General features: G+C 35.8%; 1 protein-coding gene across 5 annotated transcripts; it reads left to right on the top strand.

Moving 5' to 3' along the window:
• LOC18605926 lies at window positions 1,477-6,345 on the top strand. 5 transcript variants are annotated; one of them, XR_001927225.1, is made up of 6 exons: window positions 1,477-1,620; window positions 1,856-2,402; window positions 2,957-4,671; window positions 5,138-5,295; window positions 5,385-5,558; window positions 5,850-6,341. XR_001927225.1 is itself a non-coding variant. In XM_018118137.1 (6 exons), exons 2-5 carry the CDS (start codon window positions 1,886-1,888, stop codon window positions 5,553-5,555), a joined length of 2,505 nt encoding a protein of 834 aa, XP_017973626.1. In that variant the 5' UTR covers window positions 1,478-1,620; window positions 1,856-1,885; the 3' UTR covers window positions 5,556-5,558; window positions 5,731-6,345. The 5 variants fall into 5 exon arrangements, 4 of the variants coding, with proteins under 4 accessions (XP_017973626.1, XP_007039307.2, XP_007039308.2 ...); XM_018118137.1 differs by having other exon boundaries at window positions 1,478-1,620; window positions 5,194-5,295; window positions 5,731-6,345; XM_007039245.2 differs by having other exon boundaries at window positions 1,479-1,620; window positions 5,155-5,295; window positions 5,731-6,345.

Raw genomic sequence — 11,825 nt, forward strand, 5'->3', positions numbered from 1 at the left:
TCTTAATCTGGTGGTGCTTCAAGGATGGGAATATATTCAATTGGAATCCGCTCCGGTGCATTATTGGTTTCATGAGTCATGCTAGGAATCACCCCTCACACCGTGATTAGTTTTTGTTGAAACCAAGTGACAAGAAAAGCAGATTCAGACCAGGAAAGCAAGTGGCATTAGTGAATTGAGTGCCACCTAACATAGCAGAATCCCTTGATAGAAAAATTAAACAACTTTGCGGCTGTCAACCATTTTTTGGTATAATTATTGGGTATCTCTAAATTTTCATATGCAAACAAGTTTCATTATAAGCTATACATTGGTTGGTTTTCTTTTTTTTTTTTTGACATGTTCTGATGAATTTGTCCATTTGTAGTTGGATGCCGTTTTCTTTGAGGATAATCATATGGAATTAAAAATTAAAATAAAATAAAGAAAGAAAATTGAACAGGGGTTTACTTCGTGAAGAAGGTAAGAATGTTAGTCGAATTGTTTGGGACCGTTAGACTGGTCTGGCAGGCATGAAAAGAAAGATCCAACGATGGAACTTCTCGCAATGGAAAAGGCATGTTCCTCGTGCATTGTGATTACTTAAATTAATTTCATTAATAATAATTGGTTTCTCCTTGCTCTCTTGTTCTTTGGTTCTTATCTTCCCAAGAAAATGAAAGCGTTCGTGGACCCCATTTTGTGTTAATTACATTTGAGTCTCCCATCTCTTCCTAATTTACGTAAAATCCCATTCTACTTGCTTTTTTTGACAAGTTAATTATACATCAATCTCTTTTATTTATTTCTATTAATTATCTTTTTGTAGTGAAAACAAATCTCATGTGGGTATATTTTTCGGCTAAAATATAGTTGTACTTCAATATTGTGAAATTAGGACTAAATACTACTAAATCAACATATTTTCTTTTAGAAAATCACCATATTTCACAGCCAAAATAAAATTTAGTACATTACTTGAAAGGATATATGATAATTCTTATTGTTTTTTTAAATAAAGAAAGAAAAACAAAATGTACAGTAGTAGATTTTTTCATGTAATAAAGAAAAATGTAAGTGTATAAGGAAAAAGAAAATTATAAAGTAAAAAAGATATAATATTTTAAAAAAATTAAATAATTATATATTTTTTATTATATTAATTGAGTTTTTATTTTTTATTTTAAATCAAATATATTCTATTGATTAATAGTGGATTAATTGTTATTAATTAAAATATTATTTATCATTTTATTTTATGTAAAATTAATGTGATATATTAAAATATTATTATAATAATTTAATTAATAAAAGTTTAATTAATTTAAGATAAAAATAAAAAAAATTTAATTGAAAGTAATAAAAATAAAAATTTTTAAATTAATTCAAAGTATTATAGCCGAAAAGATAAAAAAAAAAAAGAAAAGAGCGAGGGAACAATCCAACGAGTTAACGTATCGTTGGTCTACGACTTATGACTTATTAAAGAAGCAGTTCAAAAAGAAAGTCTTTGTTCAAATAAAAGCAAATAGTAGAAGAGGATGAGCCTGCCAGGGTGCACTCCTGCAGAACGATGGCAAATAAATTAAAATCAAAACCAAAGAAAAACTCGAATTCTTTCAGCTTCAATCTTCTTTTCAGGTATGAAATATGATATAATTTCCATTTATGGTGTTCAATCTGCATTCATCAAATAGTTCTTTTACCTCTGCAAAGGCAAAGTCTTTCTTTTCTTTATCATCACTAATAAATATTTTCTTTTTCGTTTTTTAATCAAAGAAAAATTATGTTGGGCTGCGATGATGATCATGTCGAATTCTCTGTTTGTTTCTGATTCCTGTTCTTGTTTGCCGATGAATGTAAAAAATTTTGACAGGCTTTTTTGTGGGTGGTTTGGTTTGGAGAAATGATGAGTGAGAGTCCTAAGGCCATTAATGTCTTTTCAACCCCAACATCATCATCTCGTTTGTCACCTTTGGCTCGTCCCTTCACTGTCAACAACCCTTTCAATCGCCATGAATCTTTTGACCCTTTACTTGACTCTTCTTCTTCTCCTTGCAATCATGATCAACCCTTTCCCTGTTTGAGTTTGGGTAATCAAGGTCATCGTGGCTGCTATGCCTATCACTCTGATGCTACTTCTATTACTGCTTTCCCTTGTGTTGATGGCCCTGACTTTGAATTCGACTCTCGTTTTGCATACTACCAGTTAGAGGAACCTCCACTTCACACCCATTTCACTTTGTCTACTCATCAATCTTCTCAAACCAATTTCATTCCTAGTTCCTCAAGCTTTGGTAATGTGGGCAACAAGGGTGGGCTACAAGGAACTGCTGTACATCAACAAGGGACTGAAATTCTTCGCTGCAACCGTCAGGTTGCAAGTGCTGGTTCACTGTCTTCCAATAACCCGCTTGAACAAGGTATCTTCAATTTCTTGGAGGATTTTCGTATCAAATTAAATTTTGTTATGATTGGTTCATTATCTTACAATAGCCTATCTGAGCTTTATTAACTTTATGAGACTTGCGATGAAGTTTATTATAGACTGCTATGTTGCTGATGGCCCCATTTCATATCAATATTATGATTATAAAACTAAAATCCTAATGATATTAGAGAAGGAGGAAATTCATTTGCTATCAATCATTAAGAACAGACCATGATAAGAGACCGTGAACTTTGATTTGGTCATGTTGCATAATGCCAGAGATAAACTTTGACAATGTCATTACTGTCATTAGGCATTAACAATTGTGACATTCTAATACTGAAAAATTAGGAACTTGTAGAGTTGCTCTTCTAAAGGGATCAGTAATTTGTAGGTTTTGAATCACAGGGTTTTATTCTACTTGGATTGACTGGAGGTGGGTTGAAGGTGCAAAGATGAATAAAAATTAGAAGCATATTTCAAACAATTTATACCTTTTGTGATGACCATGCAATAAGGGCTGAAACTGTTAATGATTTTGTTCAGGTACTACTCTTGAAGGATCAAAACTTGTTAGTGAAACATCTTTTGTTTTGCGTGGAAAAGGCAGTGTGGTCATAGGAAAAGATAATCAAATTAGACCAGAAGACAAGGAGAAAATACATACTGAAAGCAGTATTTTTCCACTGGCTAATTCTGAGGTAAACTTGTTGATGAAATGTGTGACAAAACCATTTTCAATATCATCGGATTTGCCCTTTCCTCCTAGACCTCAAGATACTCAAAGTCAACTTTTATACTCAGCGGAATCAATTGCTTGTAGTCTTTTTGGTTCAACTATTTTTCCCTATGAGAGTTGCTTTCCACATCTTGGCTCTTGTCATGCTGAAACTCTGGTTTCACATGCACCAGAATGTTTTTCTTATTCAGCTCAAATTTGCAAACCATCAAGTGCTGGTTCCAATCCTCCAATTGTTAATCCTGTTCCATTAGTGAATGTGGCATCTGGTGGCAGTGATGCTGTCAGCAGCAGGGATTCTTATTTTGACTATGTTCTGCCTGGCATGATGGATACTTCTACAGTGCATAATCCTGTGGACAAGGTGGCTTGCCATGACCAAGTCATAATTGAAAAAGGTGAAAAAGGAAAGATTGTTGAACCCTTCCACGATGAGACTAATAATCCCTCTATAAGAGCAAAATCCAAGCTTCGAATTGCTTGTCCTAATGTTCCTCAAGACTTAACTCTGGAACAACATGGTGCTAAACCAGGTATACCTGATGATAAATCTTCCACCAGCCATGGTGATTCTGATGTGGATTCACCTTGCTGGAAAGGAACCCAGGCTAATAAATCTCCACTCAGTGATTCAGTGCCTGTGAATTCAGAAGATAGTAAGGGTCAATCTCCATTTAGAGTTTCAATGCCTCTGAAGTCAGAACATTCTAAGAATGAAAAAGTGGCACGTAGCAGTTTAAATCCTCAGGCACCTGTGTTTATTCCTGGAAATTCTAAACCAAAAGTGGATCACCATCAGAAGGAAGGCCATGGAGATAGTTCCTTGTCTTCTCAGAAGAGTGCAGCTTTAGATGTTACTTCTTCATCAAGTGAACACAGATCAACAGATTCTGTTAATGCAGTTAAATGCCCTTCAGAAAGGATCGATGATATAGGAATCCAGAGTTCTAGTGATGTCCATGACTCAAAAAAGGAGTGTGGCATTCCCTACAAGTCATTTAGAAGTTCAGCAGTCAATTCTTCTTGCAGTTTTCAGCCATATCTCAGAGAAGAGTATGTTACATCTGCAAGTCAGCTTGTGAGAGGCACAAATGTTGCTGGCTCCATGGAGGGTATTGCGGATGCAGCGCATAATGGGTTGGATAGTGTTGAGGACATTGCACATCATGGGCCAAGCACAAGCTTCTCTTTCCTTGAAACAGAAACTGCCTTGAATTCACATTCCACTGGAGTTGGTGTTTTTTCTGATTTTACTGAGAGGCCTCAGGAGCCATCAAAGTCTACACCTCCCAAAATTGATGTTAAATTAATGATTAATACAATGCAATATTTGTCAGAGTTGCTACAGAATTCTTCATTTGATTTAGGTTCACTGAGTGAGCATGAGTATGATAAACTCCTGACTATAATGAATAACCTTTATGTTCTTATCAGAAATAAGGCTGGTCTAATGGCTGTAAGGCTTGAATCAAGTCATCCGTGCACTTTATATTGTCGTAGACAACCAGCTGATCACCATGAGGTACGATACCTATTAACCTTTCGCTGTTGTTTGTCTTATTTTCTTAGTGGAGAATTTGCTTCATGTTTTACGTATAATTCCCATTGGAAACCAATATGGCATGTCAAAGCATGCGTTATTCGCACTATGACTGTTATTATGTTTCTATGATAATAATTCTAACCTACATGCCTTTGTTTGCTTGATTTATTTTTCACTGGCATGTTGTTTATATCAGAGAATAAACTATTCTTTTCCTAAATGCTGAGACTGAGAGCAATTGACTTGCAATGTGCCTTTGTTTATCTGTTTCTCACATAATTGTTTTCTAAAGAATGTTACTGGTCTTGGAAAGAATGAGCTAGTACCCCCTTGCTGCCCCTCTATGACTTAATGGTTTGCTATTACAGCACGGGGTAAATATTGTTATACTAAAAGCTTTATTAGATTCTGAAAAACCTTAATTAAATAATGCATCTGTCAGCAGCGAATATTAATTTTCAGGTAAAAAAGGTGAAGGATAAAGCTGTTTTACATGATCAGGAAATGTACAAGACGTCAGCTCCTATGTTAAGTGGTAGAATGCTGTATTCTTTTTATCAAAGCAATGATGAAGGCTTCAAGAAGGGCGGTGACATCAGTCAGGTATTATTTGTGGCAATAATTTAGTTGTTGAATCTGATGCTATTAATCGGAAAGGTGCTGAATCTTTCCATTTATGATGCAACATTTAGGTTATTGAGAAGGATCCAAAAGTAATTCCTTCAATAGAGAAAGAAATGCCATCAGAAGCCTTATTTTATAGGGATTTGTGGCTTGAGGCTAAAGCAGCTTTGAATTTAAAGAAGTATCAAGCGCATGCCTTGCAAATGCAATCAGAGCCAGATAGATACAGATCAAAATAAAAGGTCATTTCTTTACCTCAACCTTGAAATGGTTTCCCTTTCAAAACTATCTTTCCACTCTTGCACATTTTCACACTCGTGCATTCCGAGCCCTAAATTATGATTGTAGGAAGCTATGGCTAATAGACATCATTTGTGGGACTATCAGTATAAATAATTTTCACCATTTTGGCAGTTGTCAGGGTTCACTTTAGGGATTGAGCTCATAATATTACGTGTAGGTTTGATGAGTCGAAGTGTGGGTGGAAGGTGCATAGGTGATAAATATAATAGAGAAAATGTGATACATTTCAGAATGTGGTGAAGCCTTGGATGGAAGCTCCTGTCCTAGACAAGATTCAAGACCTGCAAGCTACCAGACTTTGCGTTTAATGGTAGCTTTAAAGTCATTATCTTAACACGCAAGGACAAAGCCTCAGCCTAAAAGTTCAATCATGGAAGCCACAAGATTGAGTTTCTTTCTAGTGACAAACGTGCGGCAGAAAAATGTCAGAAAACAAAGCATCGGGGAAAGCACCCCAAGGTTAGCCATTCCTTTGGATATAATCTTTCAGCTTGTGGCTAAATCCTAGAAGGTTTGTGATACTTTTAAATGTCAAGTATTCGAGCTAATAGCCTAATACTAAACTGCGTGGTATAAAGCAAAACATAATTACTATACTGGCTGCGGTACCGCCATTAGGCCCATTGCATACATGAAAACGTTTTGGGCCGCTTACGTGGTGGGTTATTTACTGTCTGATTAATAATGAACACCGCTACGGGACTGCCTAAGACTTGGTTCTGTTCTTGAGTCTTGACTAAATTTATTACTAGCATTACCAGTCACATATAAGGCTGCAGGCCCGGTTTTGCCTTTTCTACGTGAATCAGCCATTAAGCTCGTGGCAAAACAGGCTATACTCTTACTTGTCCAAATTGCACCTGGATAGAGCTTTAAGACCCTCTTTTTTAGTGGTCAGACATTTTATTTCAAATATAATTTGTATACATTTCGGGTTTTCCGGTTAATAATTTGAAAAAAGAGTTCAACGCCTATCAAAGTTGTACTAACATCATTACTCCATCATCTAAATATTGTTAAATGAATCCAGTTGCGTGTAGTGGAAGGGAAAACATTTGGCATAAAAATTGTAAATAGAAGTGACTTATTTTAAGTTTTAGTACAGCATAAAGCCCAGAAACAAAATGTTGTTAGAATCATTATTCGTGGGGGTAATGATACCGGGCAATGAGCAACTTTCCCTATACATTCTGGTCCTTGTATTCCGACAAACATATTTAAGATGTACTACAATTGATTTGTAACCAAGTTAAGCAGTTCCAAATCCATTATTTCTTTTTCCATTTTAAGCACAAGAGCGACTGCCTCTTAATTAATATACCCATCGTCTTAATCTCATGGTAAGACTGGTGGAATTCCTCATTCACTCTTCCATCTTTTGGTTTTTAGGGTTTGGCTCACCCCTGCTTTATAAGCGTTTGTTAAGATTAGTTAATTTTTTGTTTAATACCAAAATAAAAATATATTATTTAATTATAAGAATCTTTTTAGTAACTAAAAAAATTTCACTGAGGAAGCCCATAAAAGACGTTTCAGTACTTGCGTGAAACTAGGTGGATCTACTTCTTGTATTCCTGCAGGAGAAAAAGAAAAGAGCATCGGTTTGATTCTAAGTACAAGAATTGTAGGAAAGATAGTGTGTTTTGTATTTTCCCCTCGTGGTTTGGTTGGAGAAGAAAGATCATTTATCTCTTATTTACTACAGTGGTACCGCAACGGCTTAGGTTTTGAATACCAAGTTGGAAGTACAAGGACAGCCCATGAAAAAACTTCACACCCACTCAGGCTAAAGTGACTACTCATCCCCAGGTGGGGGACCCCTAACTCGGGCATATCCTATTTACGATGGCAATAGAGATCAGAATTTTATTTAAAAACAAAAATAAAAATAAATCAAAGGAAATCGATATGCCAAAACTACCATGTAGTTCAGCTCTGATTGCGCTCTTTGCCTTCCCCCCTCCCCCCCCCAAAAAAAAAATGGTCCATATATATTTATGTATATGGTCCATCCCATCTCATCATTATTGCATGAAACCAGAATAATGGTGTTGTCATTACAAGAAGAAGATGAAGAGGAAGAAGTTAGAAGATGCAGGCAGGTTAAAAGTAAAACACTGAACAAGGAAAAGGAATGATAGAAAAATGAGTACAATTTGAAAGAGAGGAGAAGGGGGGGGGGGGGGGGGTAGTATAGGAAAGTGAAGACAAGGAAGAGACGGAAAGGGGAAGCTATCAGGGGAAAGAGATGTATATATAGAAGGGAATGGGCATTCACAAATGGTTGCAGTTGGGATACCTTAGCAACAATCTGGGTACCCGGAATTAATTGAGGGAGTGCTAAGTGTAGGACAAAAAATAATCAGCCCCATGCCATCCGCAGGTGGGTCAGAATTCCGCAGTCAGCCCCACCCTCCCCCATCCTCTCTCTTCCTTGTTTACCCCTTTCTTCTTCTGTAAATATTTACCATAGCCCCTACGTACAGTATTGCATTTACTATAAAAAAAATATAGAAATATTGCATAATAACACAAACACATTTATATATGTATATAAAAAAGTCTCTCGCTAGTCTTTACGGCTGTTATGGAGGTTGTGCTGCAGACCAATGAGTTGTTACTGTCACCTCCCTCTACATTTCACTATAATTGCGGTTGTTTTATGGGATCGGCTGCCACCCTTTGTACTGTCATTGTTAATGCTCTGTCATGATAAACAATATTATTTAAGAATGCTAGTTTATGAAATGGAAGAGGAAGCTGCGTTATTATCCGTAGCTAGTTTAGTCGCCCCCACCATCAGGCATCAGCTTTATTTTGTTATCTTTTTTCTGCTTTTCCTAATCTTCTCTTCTACTTTTGTTGCAGCTTCTACTTCTTTTCTTCTTTACACTTTTTATTATTAAAAATCTTATGCACTTGTTTCTGCATGGTAGCATCATCTGATCATATACATGTAACAGAACGAAAGCAAGAAAAGTAGAGAGGGGGAAATCGATAAACTAGGTAGCTAGGGCAGTTAATCAGAGCCGTCCATGGTTTGACATTCTCGATGCCTTATTAACACTGAGAAGAGGCAGATGCAATCCATTGTCCACATCCACTTTTAAAAGGGATGGAATGTTGAGTGGTAGAATTGGGAAAGCAAGGGAAGCGTGCCACTTCTCTCTTTCTCTTTGAATTCTTCTTTAGTTTTCACCATGGAAAAAGTCTTCCAGAATAGAGCCAAAGCGAGATGATAGATAGTGAAGGGTATCACGGGAATGTGGTGCATTGATTCCAAAGAAATATCAAACCAAAACGTGGTCCATGCAGTCTAGGGGAGTGGGAGTAGTTTGCACGCGTCCTCTTTGTTGGCAAAGTTTTGGGATTGAGAGAGAGAGAGAAAGAGAGAAGAAATAAAACAAGGATAACTACTTTTCTTTTATATTTGCAACTTTATTGTCGTCATTGATTACGCCTCTGTCTTAAACCCTAAATCTCTACAACACTATCTTTCTAGGGTGGGGACTCGGTGTCCCTGTTCAGGTTTGCGCGTACCCATTGCCCTCTCTTCAGTCTTCATCATCATTCATCCCTGTCCTTGGGTTGGTGCTTACTATACAGACTATGTGCACCATGCTTGCTTTTTGTTCATTTATGTGCTCCCCTTTTGTTCATATATAAGATGGTGGGATCACCCAAACTTAAACATTGTTAGCTTAACCATGAACTACATGACAAGCATTTAAATATTCACACTTAGCCTTAGTTAGCCATGCTAGCTAGACGAGGTGATATAGATTTACATCACTAGCAAACAATATATACTTATAATGTAAGTAACTGAAAAGAAGTTTCCAAACTGACTTGGACTTTTGCATTTATGTGCAAACAAGCTTTTGCCAAGGCAAATTTGTAAGTTAATCAAGGAGCAGGCCAAAAAGTATACTACAAATATATCCATCATATTTTAAGGGTGTTTTAAAGTTGGGACTTCCATTTATGATGAGCCTATGACGTGATGCACCCTGCAGGCAAAGGCAATTGAGTGAGTGCAGAAAAGAAAAGAAAGAAATGCCCAAACTCAGAAGGCAAGAAGGGTAAAGGGGCTGTGAGGTCATTTCAGCAAAAGCATGGAGATGGAAAGCATGTCCATGTAGGCAGAGAAATACTGTTAAAGATCAGAGTAGATTCTAATTACAGGAAGTAAATGGTATAAAAGGGATATGGGTATTGCCCGAGATATCTCGTTAGGGCTGTCTGTTGTGTGTTTCCCACAGTCCAAAACGCAGCCCTACAAGCCATTCATTGAAGGGTCTCTCTCCCTGCTGCTGTTGGGTTGCTACTCGCTAGCTACCACTCTAGATTCTAGATGCTATGTTTTTCTTTCTTTCACATACTAAAAAAGGGGCCCAATCTAACGCATATACAGCCATGTGCGTCATGAAGAGAGTCTGTCTATCAATCAATCTAATCCATGATTCCATGTACACATAAAAGAGGCGTGAGGTAATTGGCATTGGAACCTTGGCAGTGGCTTGTCCTTGTAAACAATGACAGCCTAACAACGATTATGCTTTCTCCAGTAAAAGGACACCAACCCAATCCTGCTCGTTTGACACAATCCAATTGGGAATTGGGTCCTTTTCCATTGCTTCTACACTCCTAACCAAAACGGCATATAGTTAGTATTTCTCCAATGGCAGAATTGAACACTTGGCAATTTCCATTTTTTTTTTCAAATTTTAATTTATCGGGGTTGGTATTTGGCTCCAGTGAGAAAGGTCATCAAATTTTGGACAGTGTTGTCCTTGATGAATGGTTACTGTCTTTCTTGTAATCGGTAAGAGAAAAGTGTGTGATCAATTCTCACACTCTCTGGCAATTGTACTTGCAGTTACATAAGCCTTTTCATACTTTTTCTTTCTTTTTTTTTTCCTTCAATTTTATATACACTTCTAGTGTGGCTTATTTCCATCTTTATGTTGTCTTTTCCTTCCATTTGTATACTGCCTTTTTCATTAGCATTATTTGATTAAATATTGTACTAAGATTTTACTTGTAAATTGCACTTGTATTTTCGTTAAAAAAACGTTTTAGGTAGCTATGTGAATTAAGGGTATTTGGACATGCCTCAATATATATATATATATATATATATATATATACCTTACCTTGTCACATTTATTTTTTTAAGTGTTAAAGATTTAATTAATTGAAATCTACTTAAATATTTGTTAGAAGATAGAATACTATTAGTTTAATTAATTCCAACATATCTACATATGCATGTTAATTTAGATGGTTGACTAATATCATTAAAATCTTTTAAACACAATGATTGAATTTCAAATCAATTGTTGGTTTATTATATGAATGGAAAGTGAGAGTGAGGAGGGGAATGAATGGCAACATTAATTATCCAAATTATTAAAGCAAAAGGTTGACATCTGTCTTTCACATTCAGCTATGTACACTTCTACCGGCAATGCTGATGCTTTTGATAAATACTACCTAGCTAATTAAAGTGACAAAGATATAGATCAATACCTTAGCTAGGTTTGAACTAATTAATGCTACAAATTATTAATTCTAGCTGACAAATTAGTTTTCTACTTGACCAAACCAGAGAGGTGGGAAACATTGCATATCCTGATCAACTGAATCTAATGCTCAATACTTTTCTTTTATATTTGTTATGTATAGGTTTATGGTGAAGTTGTTTCATCATGTGCCTATCGAAGTCTATGTCTTTCGATGAAACCTACCTACCATCTTATTAATACGTAAATTTAATAATTTGAGTTTCTAGACATCAACTAAATTCCCATATCCATAAAATGAATAAAAAAATGTATTCTTTGTTTAATTAAACTTAAAATGAACATTAAATTTTAAGGAACGAATTTTAAAATTTAAAATTTATTTGTTATTAAGGCATTATATAGAATCCATACATGCATTAATAAAGCTGATATATATTAATCTTTTTTTCCAAATCATTAAATGCAAAATGATATCCTTGATCAAGTTCTAGCCAACACCTAGACCCCATTAAGCATGTACTTTTATGAAGCGACGTCGGTGTCATGGAAACGAATGACATGCAAAAAGTTAAGCAGTCCCCACAACTGAGTGAGCCTCAATTTAAAAACATGAATAAGAAATAAGTTCAATTTCAGGGGTAGAGCTTTGTTCGAAAAGGGAAAAAAAAATAAAATACT

The sequence above is a fragment of the Theobroma cacao genome, chromosome 3, assembly GCF_000208745.1.
Source record: "Theobroma cacao cultivar B97-61/B2 chromosome 3, Criollo_cocoa_genome_V2, whole genome shotgun sequence".
NCBI classification, from domain to species: Eukaryota; Viridiplantae; Streptophyta; class Magnoliopsida; order Malvales; family Malvaceae; genus Theobroma; species Theobroma cacao.